This window comes from Bipolaris victoriae (assembly GCF_000527765.1).
Source record: "Bipolaris victoriae FI3 unplaced genomic scaffold scaffold_135, whole genome shotgun sequence".
Classification (NCBI taxonomy): Eukaryota; Fungi; Ascomycota; class Dothideomycetes; order Pleosporales; family Pleosporaceae; genus Bipolaris; species Bipolaris victoriae.
The window spans coordinates 1-19,971 of record NW_014575257.1 but is presented as its reverse complement, the minus strand read 5'-3'; the positions used below and the strand labels follow the sequence as shown (position 1 = coordinate 19,971).

The window sequence follows — 19,971 nt, the reverse complement described above, 5'->3', positions numbered from 1 at the left end:
TGAGGGTGGTGGTTGTTTGAGCCATGGGCGAGTTCCATTTGTATGATTGGATTCAGAGCAGTCATTGTAGGTGTAGAGTCTTAGAAGAATATACCCAATAAACCTATGTTGCGCGTTTGGACACACAAGTAGATCTAACCCTAACCCAGATTATCACGCTAACCGTTGACGTCATGCTAGATTTTCCGGCGCTGCGCATCTCCCACCAAATATAACATGCACCAATATTGTACAAATCATATCCTACCGTCCAGTTTTGTTGGTAAAGCTTCAATTCCGCGCAATGTCTATCGCTTCCCTTCAAGACAAGGTTGCTATAATCACTGGGTGCAGTTCTGGTATAGGCCTCGCGACGACACGCCTTTTCCTGGAACGTGGAGCTTCTGTCTTTGGTATAGATATTGGTGCACAGCCCCAGAAGCTCGCCGAGGACTTTTCGACTTTTATCTTCTATCAGACCGACCTTGCTGATTCTCAAGCCGTTGAACATGCCGTGGCAAAATGCATTGGCAAGCATGATCGTATTGATGTCCTGGTCAACTGCGCAGGCGTTAGTGACGGGTGGAGTAGCGCCGACACGATCCACGAGGAAGAATGGGAAAGAGTCATGGCCATTAATTTGAACGTGCCGATTCGTATGATGAAGGCAGTACTGCCCGCCATGAAAGCACAGAAGAAGGGTGCTATTGTCAATGTGGCTAGCAAGGCGGGCATGTCTGGCGCGAGTGCAGGAATTGCTTATACGGCTAGCAAACATGGCCTAGTACGTAAAGATTTCTCACACGCATAGTGAATACTGACATGTCCGTAGGTTGGTGCTACCAAAAATGTCGCATGGCGATTCCATAACGAAGGAATTCGCTGTAATGGCGTGCTGCCAGGAAGTGTCGCCACAAACATTGCAAGTTCAGTGCAGATGGAGCATTTTGATTCCGCCGGCTTCAATGCCTTTTTGTAAGCCCTCTCTCGCTCGATGTATATAACAATGGCTTACTCTGTTAGCCCGATTGTGCAGCTTCACGTATCCAAAGATAATGAGGGAACACCTGTTCCCTACATAGGTGTTGATCATGTCGCGCGGGGCATCGCCTTTCTCGCCTCAGACGAATCACAAATGATCAACGGCGCTATGGTTCCTATTGATAACGCGTGGTCCACAATATAATGTACACGAAGGGTAAGCAGCCCAGACGTGTCAATATTAGTTGACTTACCAAAACACCAGTATAGTTACTGCCACCTCTTACGGCTCATCTGCAGGCCTATATTCGTAGAATGTATCGTGTCTTAGTGCCTCCGGATTTACCGCGCCTGCAATACTCGGGTTTCCTCTAATAATCGTTCTCGTAACCCTAGCAGAACTACCCATGCTATTAGTTGTAGTACCAATAGCCGTCCCCTCCTCGATCCCTGCTTCTCAGCATTCTTTTACGCAGAGCTAGATGTTACTGGATTCAAAGTATCTATGTACTTTGTTTCCATGATCTCACAGGATTAGGAAAGTTTCGATTAAGGATGGCTAGATCAGGCCAAGCGGTTTTGCCTTTTGTTCTTTCGAAATCTTTCCCCTAAGACTTACTCAAAAATCACTCACCAAACAAAGATACGACTAGCACACACGGGATCATCGATATATTTCGTGTGTCATGTGAAAACGTAATTACATTGTTTTAATATGATATGGAAGTCGCATGCAGGATTGGCTTTAACTAATACTACTAGCTGTCCAATCAGGACGCGGCAGATATGCACATTAAGTAGGTAGAGCATGCGTTGATGCAATGAAGCCTTGCATCTATGTGTATGCACTCGATGATAACATGATTTGAGCATTCAAATCCGCGATTGCCGCATTAGTTACAGAGTAGCTGCACCTTTCTGGCTCATAACTAATACTGCACATGTCGTCAGCTATGTTAGCATGCTTATGTATTCCTACAGTGTAGCATATGTAAGCACGGCTTTGTCGGACTACGCCCGACACATGAAGCACTCGGCGAGCCTGGTTATAGCCTGTACATGCAGTAATGATCTGCAACAGACTACTTTATATCTATCTTAAACCGGGTATTCTTCGGTGTAATATACTACATTGATATTGAGTTTGGTGCTTGCTTGCCTCACTGCCAAAGTACCTGTAGTACAAGCGCGAATATGCAACTATTCATCTCGGGTCGGATAGAGAAGAACCCCGAAAGGCAATGGCTATCGATTCAAACATTATCCGCCCAGCTCCGAGTTGTAGACGGGTAATGGTTTGTTCTGGGCATCTTAGTAGAACATTGAGCTGCTAGTAGGTTATATAGGCAATATGCCACGTGATATATCTTGCTTCGGCCGAAGCTTCAAACTTACGGTCTGGGGATATCAACAACATCACGTGAGCGCTCTCGAACAACATGACAGGGATGGGTCCTGTCATGTCATTGAAATCCTCACGGGGATAGCCTCTTTCCGACCCGAGAGGAATATGTCAAATTTCTACGTCATCGCTAAGACGTGATCTATTAGCGCTGAGCTGAACCTCGCCGTTATCAGATAACTAATAACCAATCCTGCAGCTACCAGCTACATGTATAATATGCCATTAAGTCGCATTCCGAATGGTATTAATCTGCGTATCCAAAGGACAAACGCTTCATCATTTGACCATTACTACTACCGTTCAAGATGTATATCGTACCATCTTTGTTAGTAATTACTACTATTTCAGGCTCTGCTCTGGGATTTAATCGCCCACCATCAAATACGAATCTCTTGCAAGAGGCGTATACAGTGAGTCTGTATGTGTCTTTCTAAGCAACAGATCTAAAATGTTGTCAGATCTATGGCCCAAACTCCAATTTAACAAGGTCGATGACGGCTGGATCTGGTGAACCAGTCCAGAGCTACTGGTACGCATCCTATTTGTCTGGAGACAACGGTCATGAATACTTCAGTATTGCTTGTCTTTCCAAAGCTGCCAAACCAGGTTCTACCAATTCCCTCGTCTCCCTATTAGACATTGAAACGGGAGAGTACTATGGCCGAAACCATCTCGTTCCGGGAGTTATCTCGAACAAGACGTACGATATCGATAGTGGCATACTCAGGCAATATGCGAGTACAGCAGATTTAGTATCTGTTCAACATGCGGAAAGCAGCGATCCCCATGCTACATTTAACCTCACATTCGAGCCACGAGGACCTAATCTATATCATGGAGGGTCAGGGGTACGTACAAAACCAGTGGAAGTTATGCTTTGCTCTTAATGTGACTTTGAGTTCTTTATATGAATTATACGTCACCCATAAGTAGGAAAATATCACAGCCTACCCTAATCGCAGTAATTATAACTGCTAACAAGATACTCTCGTCTTTAGGTCCATTGGTGGGGAACTGGTTACACCAACGAAATCGCATATCCCCAGCTGTGGGTAACAGGTACTATCACCACGAACGGTACCACTGTAGCAGTGATTCCAGAGAAATCCCTTGCATGGATGGATCGTCAGTGGGGTACTGGGGGTGCGATTAATGGATGGTGGTTTTTCAATTTCTACCTGCCAAATGGTTGGGTGATCGGTGGCTGGAGGACTCAGCCCGTTGACGATACACCCAAGGTGTCGTCATTCGCTACAGTGTTATTTCCTGATGGCCATCATGAGGTGCATGCAATGGATCCCAATGTGCATGAATCAGATTCATGGATTTCCGCTGACACCAATCTAACGTGGTATGCGAAGTATCAGCTCACAATACCTACCATTGACCTTACCCTCGATGTCAAACTCCCACACAAGGCTGGCGAGATGGCATATCTGGAAGAACTCGGCGCAGCAATAACACTCTTCAAAGGTTACGCTACTGTCTCTGGAACACTCTGCAAAGAGAACATTACTGGATATGGCCTAGTTGAGCAGATATATTCTCTTACCGTCTAGCTCAATTCCATCTTGCGCTATAACGCGAAGATGTACCGCCATGGCCAATATGGAAAAGATAGAACCCGCGAATCTAAGACTACAGCTGAACAGCTAGTAAATCACCTCAAATTCATTGTTAGCCCTTGCGACGCAGGAGATTTGCGGTACAGAATAATACAACCTACTCTCTTGACCTATACATTCTTCGTGCCCTTTCTCATACCGTGCCATTGTGACACTGTAGACTAGCGTTGCGCGTCATCTACGGACAGTCGATTAGTAACATTCTAAGATACCTTCCCGCTTTATAGCCAGGCGTAATAACATAACTAGTTAAGCATTATGAGACAGATATATCCAGCAGACGATATCCAGTGATTGATCTGACCTTGTTTCCTCCAGTTCCAATCACGTATTGTGGTTAATAGGATTTTGTTCCTCCTTCAGCATAGCGTATCAGCCTGGAATGACAATATGGAATGTTCTCTAAAGTTATTCATGCTAACTTCATCAGCAGTATGGCTTCCAAGGCCGCCGATAATACTTCAAGACACCTTAAGACACCTTCGGCCCTTCCACAGCTTTTTGGTTCATCTATAAATACTCACACGCAACATTTTACCGTTTTCGTCAATAATTGCGCATGTCCATGTTCATGACGTGCCATGTAGGAATCGCATCAAGAGTTTACCCGTCCTGCAGGCACATACACTCGTCCGTAGTTGACTAATCGCCTTACGCCTTCCCACAAGGGAGATGGCGGACAAGATGTTAGTTTTCTGAAGCGGGAATAACCCAATCAACGAATTGCTGGCCAGACCATAACTGGTCTCATTAGGTAGGGCTGAACTTGAGCTGTCGCATTGGGAGATATCGACCACATTAATGGGTACCGCGATGAAATGAAATTCATGGAACTTCCAGGTCTTTCTGTCGTGAGCAATAGAAAGCGGAATCAAATTCGTCGTCACCCTGATAGAGTTTCCTCCTGGTATTGAGCTATAAAACAAGCCGTGCGAGGGTAAGTAAATTGTGCATTCAACGTCTGGATGAGCTAATGCACTTTATAGCCGATTGGAAATTATAGAAGATAGCATGAGCGAGTTGCTTTCTTGGACAAGGATTTGCCCACTGGTGCTACAAGAAGGTCGATGTTGCATTGCCTTGTTGGAATGCATGATTGAGGGAGCCCACAGAGACAGTTTACTTTGGCGCAAAGAACATGCAGCACCAGCATTAGTACGGTCAGCCTTTCTTAACGCGGTTGAGTGAATGGACATAGGGAGGAAAGGAAGAGCTAACAATGTCAGAAAATCTAGCAACATCTTCGGCTGGGCAAAGCCAATCCGAATTACGTCAATTCAACGCGCTTTTGTGACTCGAGGAAGAAGGCAAGCGCAATGCCCGGTGGATTATCAGCTTGAACTGCAACATGAGCGGTTTCAACAAATCATGAGGCTGCTAGTTTTGTCAAGGCAGGAATATGACGTTTTGCCTTGTTCATAGACTGGTAGACCAATGGCTCAAAGATGCCTGTTTCCAACGCCTAGTCGAAAGAAAACACCAAATAGCTCGATGTGGAAGGCGATGTGAAATTGATACCAGAATCCAGCAACTATAATAATGCTATTCAAAATCACGCAATTGATTGAAATAGCATGTCGCATGCTGAGCGCAGATATGCTTCGGATAGCAAGCGCGACGGCTCACACTTAGATTTATTTGACTGTTAAATCACGAATTTTGGTTGGGAAATGATGGTGAATGGGCAGATTATCACGCGCATGTACCCACAAAACACGATACGAGCCTCGCAGTATTGACGCTTGTCATGGTACAGGGTGCCATGATGCCTCCTGGCTCATGGTAGTGTACCGTAGCGTGTATGGCGGAACGTTTCTGCGCAATCCAAGAGAAGAAACCCATCTGGAATACGATAGGCGAGATCTTGTGCCCAGCTTTCCAAGTAAGTAAGTACCATAAGACGGGCGCGGCATCGCCGATGAACCTACCCGTTTCACCGCTACTTGGCTGCCCAGCTACTTCGGAGTGAATGCGGCCGCGACCAAGTGTTGCGAACATGTATAGTGCAGAAGATACGGATTGCCTGGACTCGGGACTATGGCGTTAACATTGTTGATTGGACAATCGGATTGGAGGTAAGGATACGGCCGACAGATGAAGGCGTGGCTTGATCTCGTTTGGATGACATTCGAGCAGGGAGAGGAGAAGACGGGGGGGGGGCTACTAGGAGTATGGGTGACGGGTGGCAGAAGATAAAGTACGCCTCGCCTTTAGCCGACGGCACGACGGCCGACTAGTCCTACTGCGGGCTAGTGACCAATCAGCACATGGACCCACCCCGTCGACTGCAGGGTCCCTGGCTCCTCCCGGCGCGGCAGAGACATTGCTCGCCCGCCCAGAATCAGTTCATCACGCCACTTTGACCCATGTCTCGCGCTACATGCTGTCTCTGTACATACATGTGTGTGTCTGTTCTCAGTCCTGCCCTGTGAATAGTCAGACCCTGCGTTTTTTCTGCATGTTGGCGCTTGCATGTGTTAGGTCATCATCAAAACTGCACACGCGCTATTCATAAACCCAGTCTGCTGACATTTTGATTTAAGTATTCATTGTGTGTGTGTGACTATCATTATACATACCGTAGACAGGTGCAACTAGTGCACGCCATCTTGTCAAGTTTAGAGCCCCCCGTGTCCATTAGCCCTTCAATTCCCTCTCCGCTCAGATAATTCCATGCTAGGCTCTCCCTTGACTTCAAAATCTGCCGTGACCCAGATGTTGCTAAGCTTGCTGGTTCTTGCTCCTTGACTGTTCGGAGTCCCAATCTTGATGTAGCTCGATGGGTGGCGGCCTGTACTCCCTGTCGTTTTGTAACCCAATGTTGTGGTGTGAACTACGCTGTTCGGGCTGAGGGTCAGGGACGACTCGAGACTGACAAGGAACGGCTTGAGGAATGGTATCGTCGAGGTCATGATACTGGTGACTTGTACAACCTGTCCACTAACAACTATGGGCCAGATTGTATTGAGTAGATTGTTGTCCTGCAAGGAGAGGTCCAAGATGAAAAAGATTTGGACGGCCGATGCTGCCATGACACTTTGTGTTTCGTCTGTCAGTGATTTCATTCAAATATTCTTATCAAGTTAGATGAACATACATCACACGACACCAGAATCCAATTAGAAGAGTGAGCTTTCTGTCAGATCCAACTTGCAGTGGTATTACCATCAACGTAGGTACTATGGCCAGCGCCAAATCGGTAATGATGTTCATCACGGCGTTGAATGTTCGGATGCTGCGCTGTTCCATGTCAGTCATCCAAAACAAAATCTCATCTTAAAGTGAGTCTTACAAAGTTCATACATTGTGGGTTTGCAATGTCCCATCTTTGTGGCGATGGGCACTGGAAGGCTATCAGAAACACAGCGGTTACTCCCCAAACAACAGTGACTGCACTTGTTGTGTACATCATCAAGCGGTGCTTGACAACGGGTGTCACTGCCGTAAAAGGGACTAATAGCGAAAGTTTTGCAGCAACAAGTGTGAACACAAAGAGCATATCTCCAATATACATTGCCTGCAACACTTAGCATTGCATCTAGTTGATCAGAAAACCGACTTACCTTCCAAGCTTGCATAATTGTATCTTTTGGATAATCAGACTGCGAGTTTCCAATCGCTTGACCAGCAGGACTAAGAAATGTGATAGCCTGTCCTATGTCTAGAATCTTAAAACACGTAAGCTAAGGATGCACGTCGTCTGAACGTTTGCTCAGTTACTTACAAGCGCGGTTGACAATATCCCGTCGGCTGTTGTGAATGGTCTTGACATAGCCTTCTTCGTAGCAAAGTGTGCCAATACAGACAGTGTTGAAAAGGCCATAAACAGCCATGCGAGGATTTGGATTAGCGGCGCCGCATGGCCTTCGTAGAATGCAGGCGTCTTCCCAGCGTCCATGGAGACAATATTCCACTTTCTTTTTTTCGATTATTGTGGCTTATGTTGTCAGTATGCGAAGACTAGTTTTCATAGGACTTGACTCTACATAAGAAACTTAGCTCCCCTGGGCTGAACAGTCCATGCTAAAGATTGATACATTTAAAAAAATCCTAGAACCGCCTGATTGCATGCGACATACGCTTGTGGCTGTTTGTCGGACTGCATTGTACTACCGACACATGCCACTCCAGCAGGTCTCGACTGTGCATGGGGCATCTTTCGGCAGATGTCAAGGGACTGCCATCTTTCATAGCCCTGTTCGTATCCGTCTGCGTCTAATTACGCCGTGACATTTTCGCCGCAACGACATCTGCATACGCGGCATGCATGTGTCGCTCTCCATTTCATTGGAAATTGACCCCTGCTGCATGCTGCATACAGTATTTTACCTGTTGTTCGAGCTCATAAAGCCTTTATCGGCGACAAGCAACTAAGTAGTGCGATCTGTATGCGCATTGTCAACACTTAGATCGAACACTAGTTTCAGAATACGGTATCGCATACCAGACCTGACTCGAGGGCGAGACCATGACGGTTAATTAAAAGTTTGAGTTCCCGTCGACGATTGCAACCAGGATGGCGGGTTCGCGCGGCTTTTTCAACCGGTGCATAGAGTTTGGAGCACTGCAGGGGAGCGTTTTCCAATTGAGTAAGAATCGACAAACCGCCGAGTGGTCGCGCTTGAATTCAACGGCGCAACTAATTTTCCGTTCTATGCTAAGTGTAGGAGAGAAAGGCGCAATGGTTCATTTTTTCATGGTGAATGGATCGTGTAAGTTCATCTCATGTTCTGGGTTTGGTGTGCGAAACAATGCTAAGCTCGATGCTAAGCTTTGTAGACGGCGTTCGCCCAAGCGATACGTTTCCAAAGATACAAAGACCCCGCTTTGCTGCATCCCGTGTGGCAGCAATTGTGACCTGATTTTGCTGATTTCGCTGACTTTCCTGAATGCGCTTAGCGAACACCAGGGTAAACTGGGACTAACTCGCCTAAAAGCAACGGAAGGAGCCTGCTAGATCGCCGCACTGCCTGCATAGAGTTCATACATAAAACGCCATTTCTCTTGGGGCTTTCCAGGGAATCCTCGACATATAGCTTTTTCCGTCCACAACCACGCTGCCGTCATGGAACTCGAAAGTCGCATGAAATCTGGAGTAGTCGCCTCAAGCGATGAGGTTTTCACTCAAGATGAGCGGGATCTCATGCGATTGGGAAAGAAACCGGTGTTGAAGCGCAATTTTGGATTCATGCAAATCCTTGGATTCTCTTGCACGGTCTTGGCCACTTGGGAGGGGATTCTTCAGTGAGTTCATGGGATTACAATGTGAACCGAACGCAGCTTGCTTACCACATGTCAGAGTCTCTACTCCAAGTTTGTTGAATGGCGGCCCCGCAGGTGTCTTCTGGGGCTATATCCTCATATGGATCGGCTCCATCTCAATCTATACAGTCCTGTCCGAGTTGTCGTCCATGGCACCTACCGCGGGTGGTCAGTATCAGTAAGCATCCCTATCGCGACTCGGATTGTCATAACTCACTAACGTATCTACAGCTGGGTCGCGTTGTTGGCACCGAGATCGTGGAGTAAATTCATGAGCTTCATCACTGGATGGGTGTCATTGATCGGTTGGCAGGCTACGACTGCCTCGTCGGCATACTTGGGTGGAGCTGTCTTGCAGAGTACAATCTTGCTAGTCAAGCCTGAATACACTCCTAAGCCATACCAAGCAATGCTAATCGGATGGGCATTGCTTGCCTTCGCCGTGATAATTAATACTGTCGGTAGTAAGACCTTGGCCCATTTCGAAGGATTAATCCTGATTCTCCACGTATTGGGGTTCTTCGCCATCTTGATTCCTATGGTTTATCTTGGAGATCACAGCGATGCTTCAATCCTTACCACTTTTGTCAATTCTGGAGGCTGGTAACTATTCCACCCCGATGATATATGTGGATCACGAACTAACGTAGTCCTTTCATTTCAACAGGTCAACTCAGACGCTATCTTTCATGGTTGGTCTACCATCCTCCATTTTCGCCCTTATTGGTGAGTGATCAATGTATAAATATAGTACAAGGTGACATGTCAGCTAACGCACTTAGGGGTCGACTCATGTGTTCACGTAAGCAATCATCCAACTGATGTTCGGCCTATTCGCTAAGCACGATTTACATAGATAGCGGAAGAAGTCAAGAACGCAACGAGGGTGATCCCGCGAGTCATCCAATTTAGCGTACTGCTGAATGGCAGTCTGGGATTTGCAATGATCGTTGCATATCTGTTCTGCCTCGGGAATCTAGACGATGTTATAAAAGAATCTGCGACGCTTGGATATGCTTACCTGTATGTATTTCTGAAGAGCACAGGATCACCGGCTGGAGCAGCGACCATGGCTATGATCATGTGGATTCTCGGAGTTTGCTGCTTGGTTGGCCTCATGGCCGCAACTTCTCGACAGTTGTGGTCTTTTGCAAGGGATAATGCTGTACCTTTCTCAGATCAAGTAACAAAGGTAAAGACCCCTCTATCAGCCGCGTATCTGGAGGCTAATACGTGCTGAAGCTTCACCCTCGAACTCGAATCCCTGTTATCACGATTGGAATAACAGCTACAATTTCCATGCTTCTATCTACCATCGCACTTGGCTCGGTCGTCGCTTTCAGCAACATTGTAAATCTTAGTATTGGTGGCCTATATGCCTCATACTTCATTGTTTGCACCTTGCTCCTTTGGCGGCGGATCCAGGGCATTAGACCCTACAGCGACCGCGCTGTGATGGTCGGCCCAGAAACCCTCCAGTGGGGGCCTTGGAAGGTCCCTGGAGTATTCGGAATAGCCAACAACCTTTTTGCTTGTGTGTATTTGTTCGTCATGTGGTTTTTCTCCTTCTGGCCAGGTACGGCTATGGTCACTGTTCAGTCTATGAACTTCAGTTCTCTCACATTTGGTGGGACTGTATTTCTAGCCGTCCTATGGTACTTCGTAAGCGGTAGGAAGACGTATACTGGACCAAGAGTTGAAGTAGATCTGGAGTAGAGTATTAGAAGAGGTTGTTAGAAACTATCGATATAATAGACGGCGAGATAGTAACCTCACGCTTCGAAGCTTGATCCAAGAAGAGTGATGACTTGGCGGTCTTTAAGAGATCCATGAGAATACCCTGATCAATAAGTCGTCTCCATCATTGTGCTAATTTGCAGAGTTACGAGTAGCCATAGTGAGACCGCTATTAGATAAACTTCAAAACATGGGTAAGGGAGATTTGTCACATCAACAGATTGGGAGATGGGAAGATGGTGAAGTAACTAATTAGCAGTTCGCGGGAGTTTTGAGTGAATGGCCTAGCAAGACGATATGTGGATATGTGTAGGGTGATTGAATATATTCTTATATGAGGTTGTGTGTCGGTAGGGATAGTGTGATGAAGCGGAGAAAGTAAGCATTGAGGGACAGGATAGAACATTGTGTAATAACACCTGTATATCTTTATCTAAAACTCTAGCCCTGTGGTTATTTGGTCCAAGTTGAAATCGCACAATACTGTAGACCTTCCGATCCACAACCTCAACATGTCAATATTTCAATCCGGAAGGTGAAAAACTGAAAACTCTACTGTCGTCCACAATGGAGCGAGATTGAAGAACGACTTTAGTTTATTTAAATAATCAACCGTGGGCTGCGAGCAGTGCCTTTGATGAATTGATACTGTCACATGAACATCCAGGTACTTCAGATCTTTCTGGTAGCCCCTCCTCAATAAGTCAATTTCGAGCCCCAGTACCATTCGGGTAACATAGCAACCTGTCGGAGGTCATTGCCTGCCAAACTTAGGCAAAATGTACTCAGCTGGGAAGTTTCCACACTTTCCCTGCATTTATTACAGGTTTTCGCTAGTTCTTGTAAATTCGTAAGCAAAGGCCCGACTGCTGACTGTCCAGTTGCTGACGAATGCAAAGAGGTTTTATATGAGCGCTCTCTATGGATCCGCTCTTTTCTTTGGCGCGCTTCTATCAACAGATCCCTACTGAAATTCTCTTGAACTCTTCCTGCGAGTTGAGAGCATCCGGAATGCTTGTCATACCCGAAGCCTATGGGTTTATCCACTGATGGGCCCAATGCGACACTAATTGCTAGTGTTTGTATACGGGTTCGAAGCTCCTCCAATCTGCCTAGGCTTATGACTAATTAGCGTATAACAAGGTAATTTTTTGTATGTTTACTTACAGAATGTCTTCCAAGGCAGAACATCACAAATCACACTATCGGCCAGATCTGCGAATGATCCTTCGTACTTCGAGACCAAGGCTCTTGACACATTTTTGAACGCTTCCTGATCTCTAACCATATAGGACACAGCGAGAATGTTTGCTAGGTCTTTTCCAAGAGTCAAATGATCGGATTTGAGCCAGCCATAAACCTGGGACGGTAGGGTAAGGACATCGTAGCAATCTTATTTATCCGCATGTCGGATTATGCTAAGAACTAGCTTTGTCGCTGGGCTCCGCGGAATGTGACCAAAGTCGTGGTACATCGTTGCACAGATCACAGCCATGGCATACGGATCATCGTCAGGCAGAGGAATTTCCTTCGAAGATGAGGTATTCAAATCTTGACCTTCGCGAAAGTTTGAGCCAAGTAGAGCTGCAAAGACTGTTGAATGCCGTTTAAGAAAAAGGGAGTCCGCATGTATGCGAAATCGCTCCCTACCCACGACCAATATCACGTCCCCCTCGGGAGCGAGAACAAGAGAGTTGGCATTCATTCCAGTAGTCTTTTTTACCTACCCGTTCTAAATTGTACTCTGAATAGAGGTGATTGTTTGAATTGGACTGTAATGAACGTTACGTACGGTAGATTTGCGGCTGTTGATTGGGCTGACGGTACTAGTGTATACTAATTCGGAGTAGTGGGGCTTGTGCGAGAGCTTCATAGAACATAGTTTCGGTGCTTGGAGTGTTGTGGAACCTGCACGGCAACGGATGTTAAAAAAATATAAAAAGTTAGCGTTAGTGGTAGAAGAACTCGCTTAGAGCTGCTACAGTACTAGTTCATAAGTCTGGCCTCGCCAACCAAAATCCCGCCATCATTAAATATTAACGCCTATACTATTACTACTAATATATTTACTACAACTATATATCTTTTTTTGAATTTGAGAGATAGAATTAATTCTTATATGTTAGTATTTAGTTTACTAATTTTGTACTCCATAATAAGTATAAAGATAATATACTGAGAAGATTTTTATTTGGATCCTGTAGGCTATAGATAGATTTATCTGGGCTTCTTCGGATCATCATGACTCCTTAGGAAAGAGCCAAGAAAGTTCTGAAGTTGGCAGGTCTGATTGATGCTAACGCCCATGAATTGTGTAGACTGGAGGCACTCTGCAGTGGCAAGCCGTATGGTCCTTCCAAGGCCTTTGAACTCCCCATGGCCGCACAAACATTCTGATGTAGGAAATTTCTCTCGACAACCAACCATAGAACCTCCTGGGCTTCTGCTAACATGACGATTACAGATTACACCGGATTGTGTGATAAGCTGGAGGGGGAGTCATTCCCTCCCGACAACGGATTTATAAAGATTATCCGTCGCGAGCCCATCGGAGTTTGCTCGGTTGTGAATGCTTTCAACGGTCCAGCAGTGATGGTCGCATTCAAAGGCGCACCATGCCTTGCAGCCGGAAATACCATGGTCGTGAAAGCATCCGAGAAGACCCCCGTCTCGACTATCTACTTTGGCAGGCTGCTGAATGAGGCTGGATTCCCCCCTGGCGTTATGAATATCATCTCTAGGGGCAGCGAAACAGGCGCCTTACTTGCTTCCCATATGGATGTTGACAAGATTTCCTTCACCGGCAGCGTCAACACTGGGAAGATAGCACAGATGGCAGCCTCGAGAAACTTGAAGCGAGTGACTCTTGAATTGGGCGGCAAGAGCCCAAGCATAGTGTTCCCCGATGCGAACCTCCAAGTCGCAGTCCAATGGTGCACTCAGGGCATAGTCGGCAACAGCGGTCAGGCGTGCACTGCCAGTTCCCGCATCTATGTACACAAGGATATCAAAGAGAAGTTTGTGCAAGCCATGAAGACAGCGTTCGAGTCCCTAGACGGATCTTTTGGCGATCCAAAGAAGGACACGACGACCATCGGTCCACTCGTGGACAAGATGCAGTTCGAACGAGTGTTGAGCTATGTAGAAAGTGGGAAAACAGAAACAACTCTGGTTACTGGAGGCGCTGCACTGTTCGATAAGGCGAGTACAATCCCCAACAGCCTGCAAGAGCATTGACGCTAATAGAGTACTAGGTATGCTGGATGCGACCGGCCATCTTCGTTGATCCTAATGCAGACGCGAAAATATACAAAGAGGAGATTTTTAGTCCAGTTGTAGTGATCAGTGAATTTACTGAGGAGGAAGAGGTGATTGCCCGGGCCAATGCTACACCGTTTGGCCTTTCGGGGGCAGTGTTCTCTCAGGACATCAACCGAGCCATGCGTGTTTCGGCTAAGATCCATAGCGGAACAGTATGTGTGAATTGTTGCACCATGGTCGATATCTTCGCGCCATTCGGTGGGTTTAAGTCTAGTGGCTGGGGAAGGGAGTTGGGCAAGGTGAGTGCCGAATTATCGATTATATGGTGTACAGGCTGACTAGATTCATCGATAGTACGGGATCCAAGCTTACACAGAGCACAAGACGGTCTTCATAAAGTAAGTGATCCTATCTGTTGAAGATTCAGATATACTGACGAAGATTCCGCAGCATAACATACTAATGTGCGTGAATGATTAGCATTTGTGGAGGGAAGCAGAATTTAACCAGATTCATAATGAATAATTTCAATGTTCAACCCATCCACAAGCTCAGGATATGCTTGTGCAAACCCATCCACCATGCCCCAGCCATCTAGTGACATAAAACAATTGTAGAATTCAAGTAGGATTTGAAGTTGAGAATCTTGACTAGGAACTAGAAAGTTCTTGCCCACCCTCTCAAATGATGTTTGGGAGGCACCACGTGACGCTGCTTCTTTCAATCAAACTGGTGTATACCTGCTCGTTGCCACTATTCTTGGAGGTCGTTTGATGAGATGTCTAGTAACAACTCGGAATATTCAACTGCCCGCCTTGTTGGCAAATACGATGCCTTCGACAGCCGCTGTCATCGCACCTGATGATACCAATGGCTCCAATCCTGTCCAGGTCCCTGCAGACCTGCTTCAGCCTGGAGATCTACTTTTACTGGCCCCGGGCGACTCCATCCCGGCCGATTGTAGAATAGTAGAAGGTCATTCAACAGTCCACGAGACAATCATCAAGGGAGAGCCTGAACCAAGACCCGTCTCCCCTGGCGACGAGGTTTATGCTGGGTGCTCGAATGGTCCAGGAAAATTGACAGTCAAAGTTTGCAAAGCGGGTAAATAAGTTTGGTTAGCTCGAACACTGCAAGCTATCGCCAAAGGAAATGAAACCAAATCCGATGCCGAGATGTTCTCCAATCGAATTCTCAGGTGGTTCAGTGCCGCTGTCTTGTGCTGTTCTGCTGCGACCGGACTCTATCACTACTTCACCGGTGCATCCACCATTCTCGTCCTCAACAAAGTCGCCGCCGTGCTGCTCTGCGCCTGCCCTTGTACATTGGGGCTAGGCATTCCAATGTGCCTCATGTCCGCCAATGGTAAGTGTTCCGAAGATTCTGTGTGGAATGTTTGACTTTTTGCTTGTTACTAACATTTCTAAGCAAACGCCCATGCTGCCGGTATTTTCTTAAAACCAAGTCCACAGGTAGAGCGAGCAGCCGACGCCAAGGTGATCGTGTTTGACAAGACAGGTACTTTGACCTCGAGCACTTTGCACGCAAAAGCGATTGAGATGACTGTGGAATGGAATACGTCGGCAGAACAAGAGGCTTTGATCTGGCGAATGATTGGTCAACTCTCGCAGTGCTCATCACACCCTGTCTCTGTCTTGTTGTCGAGAAAAGCCGAAGAGCAATCTGAGTCAGCTAAAAACTCCATCTGCCTCAGTCGTCTTGTTCTATCACACTACGAAGAGAACCCCGGATCCGGTTTGACAGGCAAGTTCATATTCAAGGGATCAGAATTCGAAGTGGCCATAGGCAATGTTCGGCATATGCACGCACAGCAAGTCTACTTTGCACCCGATTCATGTCTTGGACTATCAACTACAACATCTGACAGCATGGTGTATATCTCCATCGACCACCGTCTAGCAGGCTGTATGAAATATGCAAGCGACATCATTCCCGATGCGAGTCAAGTCATGGATTCCCTACATGGGCATGGTTTTCAAGTATTCATGATGACAGGGGATACAATGGTGGCTGCTCTTGCAGTGGCTAACCATGTCGGCATTCCGCCTACCCGAGTCTACGCCGACCTGGCTCCTCCGGACAAAGCAGAGCTCATCAACCGGCTTCAAGCGCACCATGGCCCTGTCATCATGGTCGGCGATAACATCAACGATGCTCCTGCACTTTCTACAGCAGCTTTCGGAGTCGTCGTATCGCATAATCCGAAGCTCAATAATAGCTACGACAAGTACGGCCAAAGTCTTCTAGCAACTTTACAAGAAGAAGCAGATGCCTTGTTACTCTCCAATGGCAACTTGAGAAAGTCCCAAGCCGATAAGCTTTCCCATTCCACCTCCTCTCCTCATAGGAGCAGCCTCCAGCAACTAGAATATTTGATCGCTTTAACTCATGAAACGACGCGTCGAGTCCGACCTACGCTCAATTGGTCTTTGCTCTATAACCTCCTAACCTTACCCTTAGCTTCCGGCCTTCTTGTTGCCGTTGCGCCTAGCTCAATCTCAGCTTATATCAATCTCAGGCCGTAAGTTGAATGCCCGAAGCCAAATAATGAAGACTTGATTTAACCCTTCTACCAGATGGGCTACAAGCGTGCTCATGTCCTTGAATAGTGTAGCTATGCTATCTTACTGCCTACAACTTGTACGGTGGACTCCAGATCCGGCATTCTAACCTTTGTGCACTTCTGCGACAGCATAATGTAGATGATCTACAGCATGGCTGTTATTTAGTACGACTAGAATCAAATCCAAATCTCAGTAACCTTTTGATCGTGATATCCAAATAATAAATCAGGCTGACGTTTGTTGCCATGGGGGTTCCTGTGTTATTACCTGCTATTCAAGAAAATGTTCTAGACGATCTTGGTTAGCGGCGTTACGTAGAGCCGTTGCATTGTTTAGATGAGAGAGGTGTGTGAGTTGTGCTAAGGTAGCGTCTTTGGCTTGCATGTGATCCTGGCTATCCATGCACCACCGGTCGTTCGTAAATCCTGCGAGGGGTAAACTTGGCATTGCTTCGAGGATGGACTGACTCATTGCCAGCTGTGCGGCTGTGATAAAAATTACTAGGGTAGGTCGGGCAGACAGTCACGATATCTCAGAGGACCCACCGCTGAATCGCTCCTGCCCTTGTTCCGCATGTCCGGACACTAGCGCGGCTTAACACCGGACTAAAGCTACTAAAGCTGCTTACTCGGAAGCGTCGCGTCGTTCCAGATAATTTCGTCCCAGAAGTGGTTTCTTTCGCAACGGGCCTGTCCTTACTCACTGGAAAAATGGTTTACAGTACGTCGAAAGAGTTTGATGAGGTATGTTACATCCCAACGCATGTTTTCGTCGTCGCAGTTCCAGTTTGGCTCACACCTTGCAGGCATATCAGGTTGTGCAAGATGGATTTGCATCAGGCCTCACTAAAGACAAAGAATGGAGGCGTCGTCAGTTGAAACGGGCCTGGTGGATGATGGAGGATAACAAGGATCGCATCGTGCAGTGCCTTCACGAAGACCTCCATAAACACCGCCAGGAAAGCTACATTACAGATTGTGCCGCTGTTCAATCCGACATTCTCGATACTCTTAAGAACCTCGACAGGTGGACTGCGGATGAAAAGCCAAGCAGGACCAGCCTTCTCAACTTCTTAGGGAATACCACTGTCAGAAAAGAACCACTAGGCGTAACTTTGATTATCGGAGCTTGGAATTTTCCATTTTGTTTACTTCTACAACCTATGGTCGCTGCTATAGCTGCTGGTTGCGCTATGATTTTAAAGCCTTCTGATAACGCGCCGGCGTCTCAGAGACTATTGATGGAGATCATTCCGCAGTATTTGGATACAAACGCGATCAGGGCAATCAGGGCAGGCCCACAAGAGATGTCCTATATCCTGGACCACAGATTCGATCACATATTCTATACCGGCTCTGCAAATGTCGCCAAGATTATCCATCAGGCTGCGGCCAAGAACTTGACACCAGTTACACTCGAGCTCGGCGGCCAGGGACCAGCCATTGTTACCAAATCCGCCAACATAAACCTCGCCGCCAAGCGTATTGCTGCTACCAAGTTCATGAATTCCGGACAGGTAAATGATCCCATCCCGCCGTCCTTGCTTATATTCCTATGCATACATGCTAACAGATCGTGCGTCTTCAGATTTGTCTAAACGTGAACCATGTTCTCGTCGATCCAAGTGTGCGAGATGCTCTCACTGTGGAATTGAAGAAGTGGTTCGACACTTTCCGGGACGGTAAAACTCAACCAGAGTATTACACACACATTATCAATGAACGAAATTTCGACCGACTCGACAACCTTCTCCAGGAAACTTCGGGCCAAATCATTTATGGTGGCGAACGTGACCGCAAGACAAGATTCTTTGCCCCAACAATTGTGACCGGGGTAAAGCCAGGCGACTCTTTGCTGTCTGAAGAGCTCTTTGGTCCTATACTACCTATCATAGACGCCGATTTGGACAACGCAATAGCCTACACTCGCGCCCATGAACATCCCCTCGTCTTGTACGCCTTCACAAACAAGGAGGAGGAAAAAGCGCGGCTGTTAAATGAGACCCAGTCAGGCGGCGTTACGTTCAACGACTGTGTATTACATGTCGCTACACATGATACTCCTTTCGGTGGCGTTGGCCATTCTGGTCTGGGATACTACCATGGCCATTATGGCGTGTTGACCTTTTCTCATCTGCGAACGACTACAAACGTCTTACCAGGCTGGATGGAAATGGTCATGGGAGCCCGCTACGCTCCTTACACACTCAAGAAAGCTAGCACTCTCGCTCCACCTGTGTCTGTCTCATTTGATAGAAATGGAAATGACACCATATCTTACCGAGGCGTTGTATTCAAGGGTCTGAGTATTGCAGCGCTGGTGAGCCTGGCGGTCATGCTGAAAGGGCCAGATGCCTGGGATCCTCTGAAGACAGCCGGAGGCTACTTGAACTTCTCGCCAGGAAAATGATCTTGTAGGATAAAGAGGCAGTGCACCTGTCATGACGCAGCAAAAACCGGGGAATTCCTAATTATATCGATTGATCACATAGCATAGAATGAAGAAGGCTTGCCTTGCTTAGGCCTAACGGCTACTGTAGCAGAATTTTAATAAAATTACCCATGCTCTATACAGGCCTGTCAAGCTCACCTCAAACACCAACTTCGAGTTTTTCAGAATAAGTGTCATTTTAGCCAAATATATATAAATCCATCCTAAGAAATCGATTGCAACTAGTGCTAAGTCGTGTAGCCAACGTGCTATAGAGCTAGAAGCTAGTAAAGTAGCTAATCTCAACACGTCTCACTCGCCCCACGGAGCCCAGTTCTGCCGAATTTATAACGGCACAGGCAAGATAAATCAGACTAGTTTCGGAGATAAGGTCGCTCAGAGGCATATAGGAGTGCATAGAAGATAGATAATCCAAGAATCTAATACAATGTTACACGGGGTTAGGTGCTGATACTTCTCTAAGCTTGATCCGGGTTAGGGCGAGTGAGATAGTATGAAGAGCGCTATAAGAGTTTATCTAGCGATATAGTAGAGTAGTGTGCTTAGATAGAAGGTAATAAAGGTTTAATAACTACTAATCTATATTAAATAGACTAATAAGTAATAATCTTATTAAGTANAGTAACTAGTAAGAAAGTATAATTTAAGTTAACTATAATAAGAGTAAATAATAAAATCTATCTAT

General features: G+C 46.5%; 8 protein-coding genes across 8 annotated transcripts; 6 read left to right on the top strand and 2 right to left on the bottom strand.

Moving 5' to 3' along the window:
- Window positions 1-283: 283 nt before the first annotated feature.
- On the top strand, window positions 284-1,165 carry COCVIDRAFT_112601 (hypothetical protein; the record flags this gene model as incomplete). The annotated part of the gene is made up of 3 exons (XM_014696071.1): window positions 284-763; window positions 812-954; window positions 1,003-1,165. 3 exons carry the CDS (start codon window positions 284-286, stop codon window positions 1,163-1,165), a joined length of 786 nt encoding a protein of 261 aa, XP_014551557.1.
- Window positions 1,166-2,856: 1,691 nt separating this feature from the next.
- COCVIDRAFT_30922 (hypothetical protein) lies at window positions 2,857-3,924 on the top strand (the record flags this gene model as incomplete). The annotated part of the gene is made up of 2 exons (XM_014696070.1): window positions 2,857-3,213; window positions 3,364-3,924. 2 exons carry the CDS (start codon window positions 2,857-2,859, stop codon window positions 3,922-3,924), a joined length of 918 nt encoding a protein of 305 aa, XP_014551556.1.
- A 2,711-nt stretch (window positions 3,925-6,635) lies between these two features.
- Window positions 6,636-7,888, bottom strand: COCVIDRAFT_30921 (hypothetical protein; the record flags this gene model as incomplete). Its single annotated transcript, XM_014696069.1, has 5 exons — window positions 6,636-7,026; window positions 7,088-7,230; window positions 7,283-7,507; window positions 7,554-7,658; window positions 7,715-7,888. The coding sequence occupies 5 exons, from the start codon at window positions 7,886-7,888 to the stop codon at window positions 6,636-6,638; spliced, it is 1,038 nt and encodes a 345-aa protein (XP_014551555.1).
- A 1,167-nt stretch (window positions 7,889-9,055) lies between these two features.
- Window positions 9,056-10,968, top strand: COCVIDRAFT_112576 (hypothetical protein; the record flags this gene model as incomplete). The annotated part of the gene is made up of 6 exons (XM_014696068.1): window positions 9,056-9,234; window positions 9,484-9,855; window positions 9,920-9,978; window positions 10,035-10,054; window positions 10,109-10,444; window positions 10,495-10,968. The coding sequence occupies 6 exons, from the start codon at window positions 9,056-9,058 to the stop codon at window positions 10,966-10,968; spliced, it is 1,440 nt and encodes a 479-aa protein (XP_014551554.1).
- Window positions 10,969-11,685: 717 nt separating this feature from the next.
- Window positions 11,686-12,694, bottom strand: COCVIDRAFT_42147 (hypothetical protein; the record flags this gene model as incomplete). Its single annotated transcript, XM_014696067.1, has 3 exons — window positions 11,686-12,101; window positions 12,157-12,349; window positions 12,416-12,694. The coding sequence occupies 3 exons, from the start codon at window positions 12,692-12,694 to the stop codon at window positions 11,686-11,688; spliced, it is 888 nt and encodes a 295-aa protein (XP_014551553.1).
- Window positions 12,695-13,242: 548 nt separating this feature from the next.
- On the top strand, window positions 13,243-14,652 carry COCVIDRAFT_112596 (hypothetical protein; the record flags this gene model as incomplete). Its single annotated transcript, XM_014696066.1, has 4 exons — window positions 13,243-13,334; window positions 13,392-14,160; window positions 14,244-14,549; window positions 14,605-14,652. Coding segments are annotated over 4 exons (1,215 nt in total), but the record flags the coding sequence as incomplete, so codon positions are not given.
- A 428-nt stretch (window positions 14,653-15,080) lies between these two features.
- Window positions 15,081-16,796, top strand: COCVIDRAFT_30918 (hypothetical protein; the record flags this gene model as incomplete). Its single annotated transcript, XM_014696065.1, has 3 exons — window positions 15,081-15,318; window positions 15,373-15,615; window positions 15,679-16,796. 3 exons carry the CDS (start codon window positions 15,081-15,083, stop codon window positions 16,794-16,796), a joined length of 1,599 nt encoding a protein of 532 aa, XP_014551551.1.
- Window positions 16,797-17,545: 749 nt separating this feature from the next.
- On the top strand, window positions 17,546-19,244 carry COCVIDRAFT_112573 (hypothetical protein; the record flags this gene model as incomplete). The annotated part of the gene is made up of 3 exons (XM_014696064.1): window positions 17,546-17,578; window positions 17,641-18,351; window positions 18,408-19,244. The coding sequence occupies 3 exons, from the start codon at window positions 17,546-17,548 to the stop codon at window positions 19,242-19,244; spliced, it is 1,581 nt and encodes a 526-aa protein (XP_014551550.1).
- Between the last annotated feature and the right edge of the window lie 727 nt (window positions 19,245-19,971).